At 39.5% G+C, this 23,077-nt stretch overlaps 1 protein-coding gene across 2 annotated transcripts in view; it reads right to left on the bottom strand.

Annotated features, from left to right (window-relative positions):
• Nebl (nebulette) overlaps window positions 1–23,077 on the bottom strand; it is a 337,929-nt gene that overhangs the window by 178,870 nt on the left and 135,982 nt on the right. For both annotated transcript variants that reach the window (XM_048812743.1, XM_048812744.1), the window contains exon 2: window positions 22,550–22,634. In XM_048812743.1, the coding sequence (XP_048668700.1) occupies window positions 22,550–22,634 (85 nt within the window). The remainder of the gene's footprint in view (window positions 1–22,549; window positions 22,635–23,077) is intronic.

Here is a 23,077-nt window from a genome sequence, read left to right as displayed (position 1 = left end):
GGGCCATTTCTTCTTTCCTGCCACCTGTCAAAGCCCTGTTCCTCCACTGAAGCACTTCCTTCTCTATTTTCTTACTGATTAAACTCATACATGTCCTTTTAGTGTTTTTTCATTAAAAGTTACCTTAAATCCTCTTTGGTACTTGCAGACAATAGATCTCACCTACGTTTAAGTATGCACACCCAGAGAAAAATCCCCACATCCTGTGACCCCTGCCCAGTGGAGGCAGCCAAGCTCAACCTTCTCTGAGCACTCCTTGTGTTCCCTGTCAACTGCACCCATCAGATGAGTGGCTACATTAGCTTCTCCCTAGGTAACTTCACTTGACAATCAGATGCTGAGCAAAGTCAGAAACTTCAATTCATGATGCTCTGAAGCTTCAGCACACCCCAAAGCAGCATGGGAATAGCTGGAAGGCAAATGAGTGCTCTGGGTTGCTGAGGAGTCATGGAAGAGAAAGACCATGAAGTGATGAGAGGGAAAACATATTTGGCAATAAAAATTAACAGGTGAGGGCTGGGGTTGTGGCACTTGCCTAGCATGTGTGAGGCCCTGGGTTTGAGTCTCAGCACCACATATAAATAAAATAAGTAAATAAATAAAGGTCCATCAACAACTAAAAAATAAATAAATAAAAAGAAATCAAATTGTTTAAAAAAAATTAACAGGTAAAGAGTTTAGGATTAGCAACCAATTCTGTAACACACTCTGTATGAAAGCATTAACAATTCCTTACCGAACAAAATGTCATTACACAAAAAATCAAGTTGCTACAGAACCAGGTACTTTGTATGATCAGGTTTACTTGTAAAAACATTTTTGAAATGTTCTTCTTTCATTTATTTTATGATAACTGGCAAAACCTTGAGCAGTGTTATAAAGAAGTAAAAAGATGAAAAATTAGATGTATGAGCATGAGTCTATACAAATAACTCAATTTTAAAAATCATTAAGCTCAAAAAACATGAGGATATTTATTCAATACAAATTAGGATGGATAAAACTACTAAAATACCGAAGCTATTAAAATAATAGGTAATTGGGTAAAATAATAGACATGCAAACAAAAAGTGCATAATTTGAACAATTCAAAGTACTAAAAACTTCCAGGAATGATAAAAATCAATTTAAGCACCAAAATAAAATAAAATAGGACATTTACCAGGAATCACAATATTAAAATCCAAATATAAAATTTTCACCTAATGATAAGATCTTGGAACATTTTTAAACCTAAAATGTCATATCACTGATACAATATGGTAGAGAAAGTCACAGAAATGTCAGAATAATGACTACAGTGAGCCTGTCCAAGTAATAACATCTTGGGCTGTGGAGTCAAAAAGTCCTGGGCCCAGTTTGGAAAAAATCCTGAGCAGCTTTTCGCCTCAGGCACTTTACATGACCTCTCTCAGTCTTGGGTTCCTTCTTATCTACAAAAGAACAATCAGACTTACCCAAGCAGGGTGTTGTAAAGATTATATGAGACCCTGGACAAAGTGCCCTTAACAAATAACTAGCTCATCTGGAACCTCCACTAAATGACATCTGATATTGCTTGCAATCATTTGCTCACACCATCTAGAATCCAAAGTCTCAGTACTAGCCTGAGCTCTCACAAACAGGAAGCACTGAGAAAACAGGGACCGGGACTGAAGATAAAAAAAAAAAAAAGATGGAAGAATATATATATATATTTTCTTCCATCTTTATATATATAGAGAGAGAGAAGAAATGGTAGAATAATAAAAGTGCTATATCCATGTCTCATTCTTGACATCATAATAAAACATATATATAACCCAGCAGATGTCTATGACAAAAAATAGAAATTATAAGAAAGCACAAAGCAATAATACTATCCTATCTGCATATTGTATTAACAATCCAATTGGCTTTTCTTTTAACACTTTGCAATATGTAAAATCTGATACCTATAAAAACCATAATATGAATTCACAACCAGCCCCAATGAAGTCACTTAATCTTTCCTTTAAGGGACTCCTGTCTATCTAGTGCATAGCTCAGGAGGTCTGCGACACTGCTGCGATTGCAGGACAACATGGGAGAAGGTCACACTCACCACAGGGTCTGGGAGCTGACCACAAAACAGGGTTGGCCATCTGGAACCAGTGAAGGGCTGCTGGATACTCAGGGTCAAGCAAGGTCTTGGGTCAGAGCCAACTAAATAAACCCTAGGAAGTAATAATTCTCTTTTTCCAAACTGAAGCTTTAACTGTTTATTATCCTCTGCGATGCTAAAATTTTTCTCATCCTAGGGTTACCCTTTACCCTACCAAAAACTACAGAGAAGCCCCCATGTGTGTTGGGGTGGTTGGAAGGGGCATTAAAAAGTGATGGGTAGATGGCACTCTGAGTAGATTCCAGTTTATTTCAACAATCATTTACAGATTGCCTAATGTATATTAGAGCCTTAAGACAAAATCAAAGCTATGAGCTGTTGTATTCTCCTAGCCCTACAAGAAATGCATACCAAACCTGTTAGATGTCTAGGGCTTCGTGTTATAAACAGGATCCAAGAGTCCAAGCACTGTGCCCACATTCATTCAGAGACACAGCTAAGGTGATGCGACACATTAGTCCACGTCTCATACAAACACTTCTTTAACTGTCTTGGAGGCTGTGAAGCTTGCCACATTTATTCAAACATAAACATGAACATTTTTCCTGTAATGTCTTTTTTCCTCCCATAATCATCTGTACTCTAATTCAAAGAAATGCAATTTCATCGTTGGTTCACCCTGCTGATGTTTGAGAAAAGATCACATGATGCAAACCATAATGACTAAAGAATCTAATGAAGACTCCACGGGTAAATGATCTCGAGCAATGCAGACATTTACTATAAAGTACTTCCTCCTCTGATGAAAGGTTTTTAAAAAATGGAGCTCTAACTGCTGCCATGAATTGTTATATGGTGGAAAGTGGCCTGTGGCAGTGATATCATGCTCTTTCAGAAAACTTTGGCCACTAGGGGAAGGGAAAAGTCAGGAAGAAGGACAACAGAAAACCACAGGGCAGGTTAATTATTGCTTTATCATGCGGCACTGGCTTACGTGCCCTGGCATGATCCACGTTAAAAGCTACAGCTGGGCCCCATGATGCAGTTTCAGGGATGGTTAAGTGTCAAATGCTGTAGGATGGGGAGATGGTTTTTACTTATGTCCCCCATCAAAAGTGGCTTTTTATCCTATATGCATTTATGAGTACACAACCCGTATAATTCTACATCATGTACAATCAAAAGAATGAGAAGTTATACTCCATTTATGTATCAAAATGCATTCCACTGTTATGTATAAAACAAATTTTTTTAAAGTGGGTTTTTTTCTGGCCAAACTTCCTCTCCTTCTACATAGAGCTGCAGAATGCTGACCTTCTGCAAGTAACAGACATCTGAAGAGAAGTCTTCCTGATCATTTGAGTTAAGCAGGAGATTGGCATTTATAAAAGAGAGGACAAAATATTTGTAGAAAATATTATCTAGGTAAGAATCTAGATAAAGGGTGTAGTGGTGTACTCCTGTAATCTCAGTGGCTCTGTAGGCTGAGGCAGGAGGATTGCAAGTTCATAGCCAGCCTCAGCAACTTAGTAAGACTCTGTCTCAAAATAAAAAAATAAAAAATGGCAGGGATGAGGCTCAGTGGTAAATTGCTCCTGGGTTAAATTCCCAGTACAAAAAAGAAAAAAGGTTAAAGATTAAATATTTATTTCAAACAGATAAAAGGGACCCAAAACAAGAAAGCAACACGCCAAAATAGCTCTCAGTTAGCAAAAGACTGAAATCTCTGGGTGCTCTGCTGTGTTGGAGTCTAAGATGTGGAAGAAAAACAATACAGTAAAGAGAAATCAAATGCAATGAAGACAGAGAAGAAAGCCACAATCAGGTGGCCATGAATGGCCACCATGGGAGCCAAAGACAGAGGAAAGACTGGAAGCTCAGAGTAGAGATAGAGGGCCAGGTGGCCAAGCCAATAAGGAGATCTGCCCTCCTGCTGGACTGACTCTGACACTCCTGGGCTTCTCTGTGCTTTCCTCTGGAACCCAAAGAGGATCCCCTATTAGTTCCTATACATCCCACTTTCTCTACAGAAAACTGCAGGAAAGGTGTCAGAGAGATGGAGCTTGTCAGGGATAAGAAAGCCTAAAGCCAGGCCTGGAACCACTGCCTACCCCAGGGGATAGGAACCGACGGCCAGAAACCAAAAGCTGACAGGTCATCGGGTCCCATGGGGAGAACAGCTGCATAGTACTAGAGGAAGCTGGGTACATCAGAAGAGGTGGAGTAGGCCCCTGGGTCACACATTCCCCAGGACAGGCTGCTGGGAACCCCAGCACTCACAAAGTGATGTACTGGATATTAGAAGAATTTTCCAGGTTATAAGAAGGACATAACTTCTTGGCCTCCCCAAATAAATAATTTGCAGGGTATGATATGGCACTATCATAGATTCTCCAGAAAAAAAAAAACAGAAAAATAATGCCATTATTGTTAAAACCCAATTTTCAGTAACTAGAAGGTGACTAACAGCACCCCACATGTGACCAGATTGCAGAAGCTTGATGTTCCTTAACAAGCCAACACCCTCTTTCAAAAGTCTTTTTTTTTTTTTTTAAACAACCATTTGTTTTGCTTTCCAATGAAAAATAAGAGCTTCTGTTAGGTAGCAGTTTGAAGTACCCACTACACCCACTACACCAAATATAATCCAAATGGGTTCTCCATTTTTTTCCAGTATCACTTCCTTCTCATTTATGCATTGATCTAAAAACATGCACAAAATATATATATATATATAGTAAGCTCCTTTTCTCCTTATGTAGTAATCAGGGTGATTTGTTTGGCTAGCAGAGTTTTTCTAAGCATGATTCTGTTTTTCTTCTCCAGAGGTGAAAACTACCAGCTCAACCTAAAAGTCAACCTCTAAAAAGAAGTAGGTACTTTTTAGACAAGAAGGAAAAATCTCTGATGTGGGAAGAAGGGAGGATTCATTTTTTTTAAGGTTGATGAAACATTCTTCTTTAAATGTTAATTTACAATAGTCTTACCAACATGAGTCATGTGAAATTATTCATAAATAATTGTAGTAGAGCTTTGTGTCTTATGCAGGAAAAAAAATTACAGAATTGCATATTACTTTGCAAGATAAACACTGGAATTCAGCCATTAGCTCTTATTCACCACCTACTGTGTGAAATCCTACAAACTCCCAAACTGTAGGATATTTACCAGATCTAAAATCTACTTGGATTTGGTTATAGAAATTATTTTTCTTTAAATCAGAAACTCACCAAAAACTGAAGATTTTTCTTTTGGGCTTCCTGGTGATGAGGTAAGCAGTTCTGATCACCATGTGTTCCTGCCATAATAAGCTGCTTCACCACATACCCAAAGCAGTCAATTGATCATGGACTGAAACTTCCAAAACTTAAGCCAAAATAAACCTTTTCTCACCAGGCGTGTGGTGCACACCTGTAATCTCAGTATCTTGGGAGGCTGAGACAAGAGGATGGTGAGTTCAAAGCCAGCTTTATAAAAAAAAAAAAAAGCAAGGCATTAAGCAACTCAGTGAGACCCTGTCTCTAAATAAAATACAATAATGTGCTAGGGATGTGGCTCGGTGGTCTAGTGGCCCTGAGTTTAATCCCTGTTACCAAAAAAAAAAAAAAACACAACTTTTCTCTATGTAACTTGATTATCTCAGGCATTTCATTTTAATGATGGAAAGCTGACAAGTATATCAGCTGTTGCTACTAATGTTTCTCCTATTCTCAGGAGCACAGCTTCACCTGACTGACCTCTCACACCCCAGCTGGCACCTTTAGGATGGATACAGTTTTATAGATTTGGCTCATGTCTCCTTCATGTCTTGTCTCTGGTTCAATTGCCTACTGACAACTGAACAGGACAATTGTCCCTGCCCTCCAACCCTTAGCCAGTCCCACAATCACTCCTTTAATCACTTTAATGTTGATTTCCCTAGTTAGTTGAAAAGGTCTTTGTTATAGAAACATGTCAAAACATGTACACTTGAACTATTTTCTGAGCCAGATTATTCTTCAAAGACAGAAATGGTGACTTTTCCCTCTGCTTCCCTCCTGGTACCTAATGCATAGCTCTGAGACCAGCTTTCTTCAATCAATGATTATTGATTGAGGATGATGTCATGGGTTTCCTGCATCGACTTAGGTTGTGTATATCCTGCTGAGGAGATAAAAGGTTCTCAGACAGCACCACTGAATCAGAGAAGAGTGAAGGCTGTTGTCTATACAGGCACAACCACTCATTTTCAAACAAATTAAACTTTGTTTTATTTATTTTGGCATTTTATATAAATCTCAAATTTTACATTTCCCAGAGAAGTAATATGTGAAAGGAGATAAGTTGTAAATACTTAAAAAAAAAGTTTCAGTTCTTATCTCTATTATAAAAATATATAAACAAAGCAAAAGTAGTTCAAAGAATCAAGAATCAAAAAAAATGTATCATGGGTACAAATTTCTGTTTCACTCATATAGTTACAAGCATTAAAATGCATTATAACCTGAATTTTTTTCTCTTGTATGTATATACATAAATTCATCTATAGATTGGCTCAGTTATGTCAACAACAGTTGAATTTGAACATCGGATTGCAGGGTTTTCTTTTTTTAACCATTCATCTCTTTATCTGACCTACACTAACTTTATATTTAGAAATTATATTAGGCATATTTGGTAACAACAGTATTGTCTGAAAAACTTTTCTCTTCATAAAATCTCCTCTAAAACAGAGACATCATTAACGAATTAAACAATGAAAATTCAAAGCCATTTCAATATTTTAAAAAAATTAAAGTATATTTTCTGACTCAAATAAATACCTTAGTGTCTTAAAACTGAATTACACGTTTACTTCTCTTGTATATATTTAGTTTGCTTAGCAGTGGTAAAAATTTTAAGAGTCTTATGACAATAGTACATGATTCCAGGTATCCAATCTCATAGACATAGGTTAATCCTCCAAAGACACAGTACAACTCTGTCTCAAAATATTTTTAAAAAGGGCTGGTAGTGCAGCTTAGTGATAGAGCAATTGCCTACACAAGACCCTGGGTTCAGTCCCCAGCACTATACACACAAAAAAAGATATTAAGTTCACATGCAAACAGTTCCTGACATGTGCAAACACACACCTCACATCTTAGTTCTTGGAGTATTCCCCAGCACAAAACCTCATTCTGTGACATAAAAGACATCCAATAAACATTTGCTGACAGACTGAATGGCTTTAGAGTAATAAGTTCCAGGAAATCCATCTAAGAAGTCAACAGGAGCCAGGCGCACTGGCGCATGCCTATAATCCCAGCGAATCAGGAGGCTGAGGTAGTAGGATTAGCAAACTCAAGCCCAGCCTCAGCAACTCAGTGAGGCCCCAAGCAACTTAAGGAGATCCTGTTTCAAAATAAAAAGGGTTGGGAATGTGGCTCAGTGATAAAGCATCTGGGGGTTCAATCTCCAGTACCAAAAAAAAAAAAAAATAAGTCAATAGGAAGAACTCAGGCTGGCCAAACTAGTCAAGTCAAATCCTAGCCTGAACAATAAGCCTCCAGTGTCACCCTGACTGTGAAAGAAGTCAAACAATGGGATCTAAACATACAAGCAACATGTTTTTGAAATCATTATTTCCTTTTATATATGCTCACCCAAATAAATGAATACACACACACACACATTACATATATAGAGACATTATATATAATGTAGTTTACTTTTTATGATTTTTTTCCCTTTATATGCTCGGTTCATATATGCCCCAGAAATCAATGTTAACAACCTAGATTATATTAGTCCACATTTTTGTCTACACACATATAAGCATAAGAAGAGACAGATAGATGTAGGCAAAGATACAGACACACGTGTGTGGACAGGGAAGATTCTGTCATTCACACACTTTTCTGCATCTATGATTCTCACTGAATCACCCTCTCTGGGTACCTCCTCAAGGTATTTGATATAGCTGTTTCCTTCTTTTTAATGGCAGCATGATACTTGCCATATGCATGATCATCCTATATTCCACTCTCCCCTTTTCTCGCTGGTTCCAGTCTTTTGCTGTTAGAAGCAATGCTATCATAGAGGTGCCTGAACACAGGCCTTCAATGCGGATGATTTTGTTTTTACAAAAGAGACACCCAGGAGTGGAACTGCTGAATCTAAGAGAATCTGTATTTTTAAGTTTTAACAGTCACTACAAGATCACTTTTTTTTAAAAAGGCAGTAACAGTTTAACATTATACAAAACAGTTAATATTTTAATTTAGGATAAAATAAATTGTGCTTATAAAGCAGGAAATACATCATCTTTCTGTGGCAATGTCTGTAGTGTCTGCCAGGCCTGTGAATCCAGCCAGTTTTTCTTCCCTGTGCCTCTGGACCCACCAGACCACTCCCCATAATGCTTGGGGATCTTCAGGGTACCACTGAAGGCCTTCACTATCCCTTGAACCCCTAGAAACTACATTCTAAAGTTGGCATCTCATATTCTAAAGTTGACTTCTCTACTTTTCTCAGAGGGCAAGCTCCATGACTTTCACAGAATTTCCAAAGGGATCCCTGACCCAAAGAGGGTTAGGAACCACCCATGTGCAGTCTGGAGGATGACAAGAGGGTTGGGATACTACTGATGGCATAATTTGATTTTGCTGAAAATAACAACAAATATGGCTTTTATTGGATGAGGCTTCCTTTGTCCACAAAGCAATCAAAAACAGGTCTGACCTCCATTGTTTTAACAAGGACCAAGTTCTACAAATAATTTACTAAAAGACACAGCTGCTGAGGGAGGGAAAACAAAAAAATACAAAGGGCTTCTTCCAAAACTAGGTACAGAATCATGTCTTCTCCAAAGTACAGCTTCTCAGAGAATTTGATATCCATCTAGGGAAAGAAAAAGGAGGCTCAAAGAATGGGGTCAATATTTCAGAGGAAGATGAGAGGTATATTAGTCAACTTTTCATCAATGTGATCTAAATTCCTAACGAGAACAACTTGCTGAAGGAAAAACTTGAGTTCACAATTTCAGAAGTTCAGTCTGTGATTGGGCCAATACCGTTGCTCTGGGCCCAACGTGAGGCAGAGCATCATAGCAGAAGGGTGTGACAGAGAAAAGCTCAGCTCATGGCAGCCAGAAAGCAGAGAGAGAGCACCAGGAACCAGGGATAAAATAAATCATCCTCAAGTCAGACCCCTGGTGACCCACCTCCTTCAACCATGCCCTACCTGTCTAGAGTTACCACCCAGGAATCCACCCAAATTAATGCATCAAATGGATTAGTTAACTGATTAAGTGACAGCTCTCATAATCTAATAATCATTTCACTTCCTTCGTTTACACAGAGGCTTTAGAGGGACACCTCATATCCAAACCATATAAAGAAGAAAAAGCCATGGGCTGGGGCTATGGCTCAGTAATAGAGCTCTTGCCTATCATGTGTGAGGCACTGGATTTGATTCTCAGCACCGCACACAAATAAATAAAAACAAAGGTCATTCACAAAAGAAGAAGAAGGAGAAGGAGAAGGAGAAGAAGAAGAAGAAGCCGCCAAATGAGATACAGAAAAAAAAAAGTATTCTCAGAATTTGAGAGTATCTCTTGAGGAGACCAAATCAACACATATACATCAGGAACCAGTCCTATCCTTGAACTGCACTTCATACCATCTCTACTGGCTGCCCTCCACACACACCCTGAGTCCCGGGAGGGAGGCATTCAATGAATGTAGACTAAACCAACAAATAACTGAAGCAGCTTTATGCCGCAGTCTGGCTGGGCACAAATCAGGAGCCACTGAAACAGGAACAAACTTTATTTTTAAACTGCAGGAAAACACTTCACACAGCTCCCTGGGAATCCTCCTGAAAGCCATGAGGCTTGTCTAGGAACCCCCAGCCATAAATCTCTCTCCCGGAAATCCCTCCTCCTGCACTTCCCCAACCAATGGGAACTCTCGGGGAATCCCCGGAAATCCCCACGAGAACTCCAAAATAGCGCAAGAACTCAAAAGTTGCGGCAGAGGCGGATAGTAATGCCTTGCCTGTCAATCAATACTGTTGGCAAAATGCCAGGGGCCATACAGACTAGGCCGTGGCTCTCAGCAGCTTTACACAGAATCCATTACAGGAAATGCTTGTGGAGCCTTCGGTGAGATTTCTTGGCTAGCAGAGGTTTGAAATCTAGAAAGCTGTGATTTTTCTCCATTTGTAGTTAGTGCCAAGAAAGATCAGGCATCTGTCCACCTCTCAGGAAAACATCTAATTTTTCATTCTTTTAAGAGCCTGATTTTCATGAAACTACTTTTTATTCTTTCTCCTTTGTTTCATACATTATCACCCTTTTATCATTAAATGATGTATTATAATTTTGATGATTGCTTGGCAGGGTTACTGAATAATAATCATTAAATTACCAAGACCACCAGCTTCTAGTTAAAATCTAAAACAAAGGGCAGAGATGAAAACAGACGTTCCAAAAACATTAAGTTGACGAACCACACAAAAAGAATAAGGCTCATCAAACAGGTAGACTATTTATTTACGTTTATGCCTATTATTAGGTGGTAGATGGGTGTCCTGTCCTCTGGAAGAGGTGATATTTTGCAAAGATCTCATTGCCGTACTTCCAGAAATAACAGTATTTCTATTATACTTTTCTCACATTAGCTATTTCTTAAAACACGGGGAAAGACTAAAATACACAGGAATTGCATGCAAAGAAGATTCACTTGACAGGGAACTTATACTGCAGTAAAGAAAAAAAAAGTGCAGCTGTTTTTAAAACTAGCAGTAAATTAAATCACATGTTGCCATTGATAACAAAAGAGAAAAGGTATCCATGTTTTCTCAGTCTTCTGGAAATCATTTTTCAAGTTCCCTTCATCTTAGACAATATATATACAATATATATACATACTATACATAGATTTATAAATATACATAGCTACATACATACATGTATAAGAATGTGCATGTATAAATATATATACATGTATATGCATATTGTATATATTATATGCATATCTACATATATGCATATTATACTGACACACACACATAACCCTAAGACTTAAGTGGCACTCCTGTAGAGAATTAAATGCTCTAGAATGTAAAGTTTCAGATCCTTGGAAATTACCTTGTTCTCCCATCCAAGGACTTACTGATCCTGCCTAAGCTTCCAAGATCAGATGGGAACGGGCACATCCAGGGTAGATGGCTGCAGACACAAATTATCCAATTTAAGGGAAATCTTATAAATAATATATTCTTAATAGCTGAAACACAATTAAATTTAATTTAGTTTTAATTTTAATGGTTTGTGAGCCATAGAGCCATTCTAGAATTAAATTTTTAAAAATCTCTCTTAGGGCTCAAAGATTGTTTATTTGAATTAAAACAGGTTAGGATTCTTGGCTTCACTATTCTTCAGGTTTTTTGGAATTTGACTCTTAGTATAATTAGTTATTTATTGCCTAACAGTACTATGTGCTGAGGAAGCTAACTCTGTAACTGAAGATACTTCTTGAATTTCTCTTAGAAGGTAGCCACAGATCACAGATTCCCTTTCAAAAAAAAAAAAAAATCCACCGAAACAGACATTCAGAGTGTCAATCAAAAAGGGCCCAGAACTGCTATACTAGTTAGGATCAAATTTGTGTTACTTTCATTTCTGATTTGCCATCATCCTGACCCTTCACCAGAAGACAAAAAATAAGAAGGGAAATTCTAATTGCTCTATTTGAACATTTTTTTAATGCAAAAAAAACTCATTAAAAAGGTACAACCAATAGTCTTGGAAGTCCACATAGAGGTCCTGTTTCAGAATACACCATAATGATTATCCTGAATGGAAATGTTTTAAAGTATGAAGTTACCATAGTCATCTTTCCCCAGAGAATTTCTTGAAAAAGCCCCCCACAGAATTCCAGTTGAAAGGTTTTTCTGAAGTCAGGTGAGAGCTCTAAACAGAGTTTTAAGAAAAAGTGAAATGATGACTAGGCCAGATAAGTTCTGATAAATAAAATAATAATCACTCACGCACCTATGGACTTTAATGAGAGTCAAAATATTCAGTACTCCAAAATGTACTGTAGACATTAGAGTTATTCCCCCTCAAAGGCCTTTTCTGAATCCAATACCCACCATCTTTCAAGTTTGGCTTCGTGGCCTGATGCCATCGTGAAGTAGTGGTTTTAGAGCCACATCCTCCATTCTAAAAATAGTTTCAGAAATAAAGGCTAGTTCCTGGGAGCTCCCCAGAAAGCATCCTTGGCATCCCCCAAGGAATACTGGCCCTTCAACCATCTTCCACACCACGTGAGAAACCAAGATGCTGGGAAATACAACTCATCACCATGGTCTCTGAGCTGGACCACCCTTCCCACCATGCTGTGCAGGACCCAAGTTTGTCACTGAAGCGGGAGAGGATGAGGCAGTCCATACACCTGCCTTGAACTTCTTCCATCCAGCTGATACACTTCTCTCATTTCCATTCTCGGCAACATCAACCAGCAGAAAAAGGAGAGGTCATGCTTCAGTCTCTGATCCATCAATCTTAGTTAATTATTTTCTTAATTAATTAAGAGTATTAATAATAAAAATTAAAAAAGAAAAAAAAAAGAGTATTAAGAAATTCTCAGTTTCCCTCCTGCACCTACTAATTTAAGAAAATGTGGCGGCTTTAGATTATCTGCTCTGTATCTTTGAGCTACTGTTTGGGTCCATGGAATCAACTGAAGTGTCAGACTCAGCAAAACAAACTGTTCCTAAAAAGGGAAATGGGAGTCAGGTGTGGTGGTGCACACCTCTAATCCTAGTAGCTAGGGAGGCTGAGGCAGGAGGATCTCGAGTTCAAAGCCAGCCTCGGCAACCACGAGGTGCTAAGCAAGTCAGTGAAACCCTGTCTCTAAATAAAATTCCAAAAAGGACTGGAGGTGTGATTCAGAGGTTGAGTACCTCTGAGTTCAGTCCCCAGTACTCTCCCCCACAAAAAAAAAAAAATGGGAAATGGGGCTGCTAAAGAACAGATTGAAATATTATAAAGAGAAGAAACCAACATTTTCTGTATCTCAATGGTATTAGGAGCCAAACCCAGGGCCTCATACATGCTAAGTATATGTTCTACCACTGAGTTATATCCCCAGTCCTGTAAAGACCAACATTTAAAGTTCAAAAGTCCCCTCAAAATCAAAACCATTCAAGAAAAACAAACTTAAAATAAGAATTCATAAAGAAAATAAACTAAAATAGGTGGGGATTTCCTGAAAGCATAACAAGAGCACAGTTATTCTGGTGATTGCCACATAGAAAATTCAAAAACATCTACTGAAGAATTTAGAAAGATATATGCCCTGTTACACATGACCTTGAATATAAGTTATAGAAGTTTTACAACTGAGATAAGTGAAACGACTCACAGTTCTCACTGCATTAAAATTTTTACATGAACACTTAGAAATGCATTTTTGCCTTCAACTCTGGTTTTCAAAGGGTTTGCCATTTCTCCTGTTTTCACCACTCACTTGTGTGGTGATGGGACAAAGTTGTATTACTGCAGTGATCATTAGTGATTCCTTGTAAAACAGTGCTCAGCACCAACAGATGTGTGGCACAGGGAAGAACAGCTTGATCTCTTGACTCCAGACTGAAACCAGAATTAGTTGCTCTCAGTGAATGGACATTATTTTCTTTGGTCCTCTGTTGATTTTAAGCATGTGTTGTACAAAATTAGACATATTTTCCAAGTGAAACTAACTTGTCTATCAACTTCTCTGGATCTAAGTGATCATGACCTTCAGCCAAGACCCAGGACCAGTCCAGGGAGACAGCTTTTAAGGGAATGGTGGAATGGAACCCAAGGTCTGGCTATTACTATTTGGGCAGAAAAGAATAATGGTTTCTTTTCCTCAAGTTATTTTATTACTAACTTGAGATGCTATGCAGAACATTTTTTGTTCTGAAATCGAACAATTCACTAAGCAATTCAGTGAGACCCTGTCTCTAAATAAAATACAAAATAGATCATTAAAACTGGGAGGAATTTTAGGGATGACCTAGTACAACCCATCATTTTTATGCCCTGAGAAAGGTCAGTGGTGCCCATAGTGCCACTTAGTGGAAGAGGTGGGAAGAGAACCCAGATCTCCTGATGACTGGTCAAGTGCTATATTTTACCAAATAAAATCAAAGTGTGTGTGACAGGTTAGCAATTTACCTACGATGTATTCAGATACAAAATAAAATAAAGAATATTTCTTATAATTGCTTGCGATTGCTCACAAATCCCTGTCACACTCAGGTGGAAGGAACTAAACATAGTTTCATGCATTAAAATCGGTCCAGTCAATGATTCAAACAGTCAACCTTGGTAAATTCAGATTTTCCTGCTTCCCATCTCCTCTCCAAAATGGCTTCCAAACGTGAGTGAGTGGGGAGGGTTCTGGTGGCCCCAGAGGGAGGTGGGAAGTGTCCTTCAGTGGTATCTTTCTTGTCAGTCACTGGACACCCTGTTGGTGTCAGACACTGAAGACTGTTGAGAGCCACAGCCGAAGGGGCCCCAGCAAACTTCCAGCTGCCAGCAAACTTCCAGCTGCCGGCTGATGATTGGCTCACAGCGGCCCCAGCAACATCTAGCTGATTGGCTCCTCTGCGGTGATGCTCATTGGGCTGTTTCCCTGCCCTTTCAGACCCCGGGGCTGCTCATTGGGGGACTTTTTTGGCTCTGCCCACGTGACCCAGCCAATCGGCCTCAAGAGCAGGAGGATTGTGGGAGGTGGAGAGAAGCTTGTGGGGGAGAGAGAGGCTTGTGGGAAGCCCGGTGGTGGCAGTTGAGGCTCTGAGGGTTTTTCCTGAGAGGCTGTTTTGTTTGGCGTGTGTGGTTCTAAAAATAAAGTTAGTTTCTTTTGACAAGTGGCTCCTGATTGTGCCCAGCCAGACTGCGGCAGAAGACTGTGGCTGGTGACTTCATGGTATGGTTTTTTTTTTTGGCTGAAGAAGAGCCTTTGTGGTATTCCATGTAGATTCTGTCCCTCTTTGCTGTTCACTGAGGTCCATCCAACTAACCCAGGCCTGCACAGCCCACTCCTGGCTACCAGGGATGCTCTTCTCTGCTTTGGGCTTGTTCCTCCACCTAACAGTCTCCTCATCTTCCTTCTCTGAGACTTCAGCCAGCCGAGAGGGGTGGTCTTGATTCAGTCTCTGATTATTCTGCCTTCTTCCTACAATCTATCCTAGCCAAAAGATGGAGTTATGGGGTAGGTATTCCCTTTCTAAGGGGACCATATTCCCTCCTTTCTAAAGTGGTATTCACTCAGCTTCTTTCTCTAGGGCCATGAATGAGGTGGTATGGCAGAATATGATTTATGGGAGAGAAAGAAAAAATACATTGATTTAGTATTTTTTTTAATTTCTCATCACAGCTGTTAGAGGCATGACTTCAGAGTCATAAAATGGATAGACAATACAGTCATCCCCCAATATTCACAGGGGATTAAGTCCAGCACCATCCCCAACCTCTATGGGTACAAAAATCAGCATGTGTCCAAGTTCCTAACATAAAATGATATACTATTTGCATGTAACTAAACATAGCCTCTTATGTACTTTAAATCATCTCTAGATTATTTATAATACCTACTACAATGTAGATGCCATGTAAGTAGTTGTTATACTCTGTGGCTTAGGAAAAAGTGACAAGAGGAAGAGAAAAGCCAGTTTATGTTCCATACAGACATCATTTTCTTTTTTGAGTATTTTCCCTCCCTCGTAGGTTGAATGTATGGATGCAGACCCCACATATATGAAGGGACAAGCTTGTATTCAAATTCCTAATTCCAGGGCCAGTTGTCTGATTCCAGTCTACTTGTTAGCAGCAAATAACCTGCAGCTTACCCATCCATGCCCTTCACCATGAGCTGCAGGAATGGTGGAAAGGCAGGTAGCATGAGCCAGGAGAGAATCAAGAGACCAACTTTGTTGAGACTCTGGAAACACATGGAAAGGATATGGGTCTTTTCAGGAGGGTGAGGAGTAGAACTTCAGGCCCCTGTGATTAAAGGCTCTAAAACCCAGTCATGACACAGCAAGTCAAAACATCTTGGCTGTCTTCCTGACTCTTGCTATTGACATTTTTGTCTCTTACATCATCTTATCCAGGAGTAAAATATAAAAAAGAAATCTGACTTCTGGGAAATCGTGGGGGTTAGAGTTAACATCTGCTCGGCATGCACCACATTGAGTGAATTCATATTTCTCCTTTGAAGTTCTTATTCACATTCATCCCTTCCGAGATGTGAAACATAATCCCTCATCATTTCCACTGCCTCAAAACCTTGAAGAGAAACATGCTGAAGATTCTCTCCCATGAACTTTTACCTCTAGATGCACAAGAATCCCATTGCCATGGGCTGCAAGGACAGCCACAAATGGTAAAAAACAAAAATTTTAAAGACGTGACCAATAAAGCTGTCAAAATTAAATTGAAAAGAATGAGAAAATTAAGAGGCAAGTATGAACATTTTCTTGTCCAAGATCCTCAGAAACATAAAAACTACCAACAAAAACTTTGTGAAGAGTCTATCTTCCTGTTTAGAAGTCTGAAGTAGCCCAATGAGACAAGGGACAGTAAGAGGATCCAACAAAGAGTAGAGTCAGCTAAGATGAGGAAACGAAGAGCAAGATGCACCCTCATGAAGAAATGGGGTCTGTGGCTGGGCAGGATGCAGCAAAGCACTCTGAGATGCCAGGATGGGTCCATCTGCAGAAAGGCACCAGGCTTCCGACTCCCAGAAAATACTAAATTAAAACACAGTTAAGGTCAGCTTTGGTGGAGCATGCCAGTAATCCCTGTGGCTCAGGAGGCTGAGGCAGGAGGATCTCAAGTTCAAAGCCAGCCTCAGCAAAAGCAAAAACATACAGGTGATGCAAAAGCACTAAGCAACTCAGTGAGACCCTGTCTCTAAATAAAATACAAAATAGGGCTGGGGATGTGGCTCAGTGGTCTAGTGCCTCTGACTGAGTTCAATCCCCAGTACCCCCAAAAGAACATAGTTAACATACACTCAGCTCTTTCTGCAGGTCTTATCAGAGCTACTATTTCCTTCTTCACCCCTCCCCCATTACTGGGGATCAAACTCAGGGCTCATACATGGCAGGCAAGCACTCTACCACTGAACTACACCCCAGCCCTGTTGTTTTTACTATCACCCTCTTTCCCTCTAGACCATAAGTCCTCTGAGGGGAAAGCCTCATCTGGTTCCACTCACTGCAGTATCCCCAATGGCATAGAATGTGGCACAGTGCTCAGGGACAACTGCAATTTAGGTCTAATTTATGACATTGTAAGGAACCAGGAAATGGGATTTGAAACATACAGATGATGCTATTCAAAATGGTGCACCAGTCATCATCTGATAGTAACTGCAGTCCCTGGTCAGGGATTTATTGCTTTCAAAGAAGTCTGCTTCAGTGGATGCTCTTTAAAATGAAACTGCCACCCAACAGAGGTCTTGCTGCAGGTAATTAACACCTTACTGGGTGGTTAGATGACAGATAATTGAGGCAGAAACCCTCTGAAAATGGAACATAAAATGAAGAGATACCGAAAGGGGTTAAGGGTGGGTTAGGAAAAAGGCAAGCACACCACAATACCTCATTTTTGAACTTCCAAATGCTTATATTAAACACGTGTCTCCAATCCTCCCATGAAGATGTTTAACAATCATCTTCCTTATTTTAAAAAATCTTGTTACCCTCTCACCCTTACCACTATCAAAGATCATATTTCCTGTAAAGCATGTTTTATATTCCTCTGCAGAAACTTGCAAGATTAAAAAAGGATCAACACAGATTGCAAAGTAAAGACTCAAAGGCCCTAGTTTCATTTGTATCTTATCCATAATCATCTTCAATCTTTTATCTTATCTGTACTCATAAATTACCCACAATCCATTTAAGAACACAAAGAATCCCCAATCCGTATTATTTTCAGCATGATTGCAAACAGCTAAGCCAATCATATAAACAACTAAGTGGGGAAGCAGCTAACACTTCATCTTCATTTTGAGCAATAGTTTTCCAAACTGTCCCCTCCAGAGGCCCAGGATTTCCAAAGGCCCTGGGATGAGGAAGCAGGGGTAATGTGGAGAAGGCAGGGGCTTGGCCCCCACACCCACCCACGGTCAGCCACACAGCTCCACGGTATTCTCTTTTCTGGAGGTTGGCCGAGGGGCTTCCACTTGAAATTCCTAATTCCATGCCTTTAAGGAATCTGCAGACCCCTGACTTAGAAGACTCAAAACATCTGAGCCTTCGATTCCAAGAGTGTGTGCCATGCAGCCTGGAAAAAGAAATGCTTTCAACAACAGTGTATTAGAATAACAAGCTAAGGACATTTCTACTGTAAGGGGTTTTTCATCTGGCTTGAGTTTTTAAAATTGAAGGATTCCCCAAATTACAAAGAGTTTGGATTCCAAAAGTTCCATGTGTGAGTCAGAAATTTGAAATTCTGGACTCACTTTCCAACAACAAAATAATAATAATAATAATAGGCCCAAAGAAAGCAATAAATGGTCCTAAAGAAAGCAATAAAACCCTGACGCCTCACAGGTGAACTACGATGTTATTATTCCCACTGGGAGTGAAGTTTCACTTTTGCTTCTTGTTGAATGGGCTACGCAGGCCAGTGGGGCTCCTAAGCACCATTGAAGTTATTTCTTTGAAGAAGTTCATCCTGTGATGTCTGATGAAAAGGGAGCCAGTGATGATAAAAGGCCTTCCCCGCCCTTTATTCCTCTTGAAGGCCAAGTTCCAGGGCAGCCCACATCCACTGTGGTCAGTAGCTGGCCAAGCAGATGTCCAAAAGTTGTTTGGGAGCTGGACAAAGGCCTGTAAACTACTGCCTGGTACCAGTTCTGAAAAACGAACTCCTGGAAGCTGCTTTATTCTTCAGTATTTGATATTATTTTACTATGACAATGTAGCATCTAATACAGATCCAAAAAAAAAAAAAAAAAAAAAAGCTTTAAAGGACTCAGCACATAGGTATAAACTACTTCCAGTGTTTATGACCCTCTCAAAGGGAAGGAAGGAAAAAAAACGGAAGAAAAACTAAAGGATGAAATAACAATGTGTGATTAGAAACAACATTCTAAAGTAGATGGAAAATTAATTTCGCTTTTCCACCCTATTTGCACATTTGGTAAACTAATGAACTGAGAGAAGAGAACTAGTTTTAACCAAATAATTCTAAAAGATGTCAAGATTTTTGAAGATTGGGAGCTATGAACCTATTTGCTTCATGTGCCATCACAAATTACCAAAACAAGGAATATTAAAAAATGAATGAATAGTCAATTCTCTACCCCAACTGGTGAGCTGTTCACAATTCTAGATATCAACACTCTAAGGAAATGATCTGTTGCAGAATCAAATCATACAATGGGCTAAAATTAGATCAAGTGCCATTACTGAGTATTACCATTAGGAAACCTATCTTTCCACTCTTTTGCGAAAATGGAAATACTCTTATTGAAGTATAACCTCTCATCCAGAAAAAAATACCAGTGATTTCTTCATACTTCCCTTTTATGACCAATCCTACCTTTAAATACACTGGAGCATCCCTTGTGTTGCAATAATTTCCTTATTGATCCATTTGTAGGCTTTTTCTGGGCAGCAAGACCAGGGAACTATTAGGACAACAGAGGTTCACAGATCCGGGCTCTATTCCAAGTTCACATTCTTACCAGCTAAGCTTGCAAGGGCAAGTTATTTAAATTCTTCAAAATTTGAGTTCTTTATCTACATATAAATAGTAATAAATATCTTGTAGGTTTGTTTGAGAGTTGATGAAATATGAAATAATACACGAAAAATCATGTGCTTGCAATAATAAAAGGCTGTTGAAGATGTCTTTATATTGCCGTGTTCAACATGATTCCTTGTGCATAATAGGTAATCAATTCATGTTTCTTGAAGTGATCAGAATTTCTCCATATTGCCTCCTTGATGACATTTACATTTTCTTTCTAAAGATCATATTTGAGCAAAATATCTTCCCCCCCCCATAGTACCAGGAATTAAACCCAGGGTCTTGAGCATATGTGGCAAGTCCTCTACCAGTGAGCTACAGCCCCAGCCCTTTTTAGTTTTTTGATTGTTTTTTGTTTTTTGGTTTTTGTTTGTTTGTTTGTTTGTTTTTGAGACAGGGTCTAGCTACATTGCCCCAACTTGGGATCTTCTTGCCTCACCTCCCTAGTAATTGGGATTACAGGCATGAGCCACCATGTCCACGTGGAGCAAAATCTTAAAGAGACTCCAGTGCCTTCTCCTGACCACTGGCTGGTGACCCCATATACTTTGCCTATATCTCTCTTACCTCTTCTCCCACCAACTAGAAGTATCTGCATATGGTGGCTTGCAAAGTTTGAAGCTTGCTACATGGGGAATCATGAAAACAACCTTTAAGAAAACAATGACCTCCTTTTTCCATTGCGCTTCCAAACATAGATAGTAGGAAATCAACAAACCCTTGCCTCTGAGCTGAACTGAAGCACCTCTAACCACTCATGGGCCTGAAAAGAGCGTGTGCCTTCAAAAGGAAGGAGTCAGCATTTACACCAAAATCCTCTTCAACCTTCATGACTCCACTTTGGTGTGTCCTTGTTTATTCTTTCATTTGATACAATTCTATCATGACAACCTGGTACCTAACATGGATCCCAAAGCTTGAGAAGATTTAGCCCCCAGGTATAAACTGTTGGTAGTGTTTATGACCCTCTCAAAGAGAAGGAGGGCTGGGAATAAAAGAGAAAGAAAAATAAAGGAAGAGAGAACATGTAAGGGTTCCCCACCTCTAGCATAAAGCTCTACCCAGCGCAGTCCACACACATCCCTCCCTTTCCAAGTTCTTACTGTGAATTCAATTAAAAGTAGTCATTCAATTAAATGTAGTCATTCCAGGTGTGTTAGTGCTCTTGTTTTTTTTAAATGCCCTACAGACTCAATGAAGGGAGAATAAACTAATTATAAATTATTTTGCACAGTACCAGAATATGTTTGAAGTATTTACCTAGAATTTTCTGATTAATGCTAAGTTGGCATATGGAAGAAAGGCACATGGATCTTCACAGACTGGAACCAAGTTGTGGTACTCCCAGAAGCATAAAGGGGCAAGGGGAATCCTTGCTGGCCTCCATAACAGTATATCTCTTTGACCAGCACTTAATTTTTAGAAGTAATGGCTTAGAACATAACAATTAGTATTTTACGAAAAACAAACCTTAGCTCCCAAACAAGTCTCCTTCTTTGAGTTCTATTTTTTGTAATTGAATAGACTTAGAAATGGCTCCAAGTTCCATAGAAAAAGAAGGAAGGGAATCACAATCTCCCCTGTGATTAAGACACCAAGGAAATAATTTTATTCTTGGTGACTACAAGCTAATAACTCTCACGAAGAACTTGAGACTGACATTTTCAAAGACTATTAACTAGGCACCTTTCTATTCATATGTTCTGCTTTTTCTTCTCCACACCAGGAATTCTCAGAAACCATCATCAGACTCTCCAGTCACAATTTTTTTTTTAACTTTTCAAAATGCTTTCACGCCTGACTGCCCCCATTTGATACTTGCAGCCACCTCAAGGCAGGTAGACAACAGAGACCATTTTACTTTACAAAAGCACAAAGAATCAGGGCAGCTGCCCCAAGGCCACAACTAATGAACAGCTGAAGGGGGCCTACCATCCAGCTTTCCTTCCTCCTTCCTTGGTGTGGCTTTACTACATCATTGATCAATGGACTGAAATGTAGTTGTTGCCCATCTTCCCGTACCTTGTCAGGCAAGGTCCCTTCTTTGAAAGAATGTCCTGTGTTTCTTAAAGCAATTGAGTGTCCCTGTAGGAAACCCTGCCATTCTAAACCCTAGTCTTAGCCGATGTGCTTCACCATATTGAAGGCAAGTTGGCATCCAAAATGGTTGAGTGGGAGCCAATTGTGGTGTTCTAATCTTTGTTCATGCTGTCAATGTGACATATGAAAAAAATATGAATAAAGTGACAGGATGAAAACAAAGCTAGTAGCTGGTGTGAGATACACAGACGGGGTGTTAGCCCCACATGCACTGCAATTGGGTCAAGTTAACACCTTGTGTTTTCCCTACATATGCGGTGTGGAAAAGCTATTTATAAAATGTTTTTAAATATTTGGGGCCAAATATATCAATATTGTTGGAAAACACTTACTCTGACCAGAACTCATTTATCTGCTCTAGTCCCAAGTGAATAACAGAACCAACAATATCAAGATGATCCAAGACTAGGAACAATACAGATGTTCAATACTATCACCCAGAATTCCCAAACAGGCCTGCTGTCAGTCACCCTGCTGGCTGGTGACTGGCATGAATAATACAATGACAAAAATTTTAGAAGAGTGGCCGTTAGAATAATCTTTTATACCAATATACACAAAATAGAGCTTTCAGAAATTACCTGACTCTGCAATTCACTTTGCTGCTTCAGGCGAAGATTTTCAGGTGTATCTGCCACTGTGGTGAAGGACTGCTTTGGGTAGTGTCTGTGGAGAAGATTTTTAAAAGAACATAGTTAAAATAACTGTGCTACAAAACAAAGCATTAACACCAACTGTTTCATCCCTTGCTTCTGTCACAATGGAAGAGGTACTAGTCCTCTTGGCTAAGGTCATCTCTGGATCCCATCCATTCTCACAATCCTCTATCGCACGGACTTCCCCACTTTCCTCACAAAATTTTAACATGAGTTTCTCTATTGTGTTAGCTACTTCCAAGCAGGATTCAAAGCTCAAAACTCTCCTCTCTTTTATTATCCCTCCCCTTCACCCACCCACCAGGCCAGCGTGTATATCATCATTCTATCCTAAGCCAAACTTCTATAAAAAGAGGCTAACTTCACTGTCTTTACTCATTTCCTCTCCAACTCCCTCCTCAACTCTCTGACTTGCAGCTTATTTCCAGAAGTGTCTTTCCCCAAAGTCATAAT

The sequence above is a fragment of the Marmota marmota genome, unplaced genomic scaffold, assembly GCF_001458135.2.
Source record: "Marmota marmota marmota unplaced genomic scaffold, marMar, whole genome shotgun sequence".
Lineage (NCBI taxonomy): Eukaryota > Metazoa > Chordata > Mammalia > Rodentia > Sciuridae > Marmota > Marmota marmota.
Note: the sequence above shows the minus strand (reverse complement) of the source record. Positions and strands in the feature narration are given on the sequence as shown.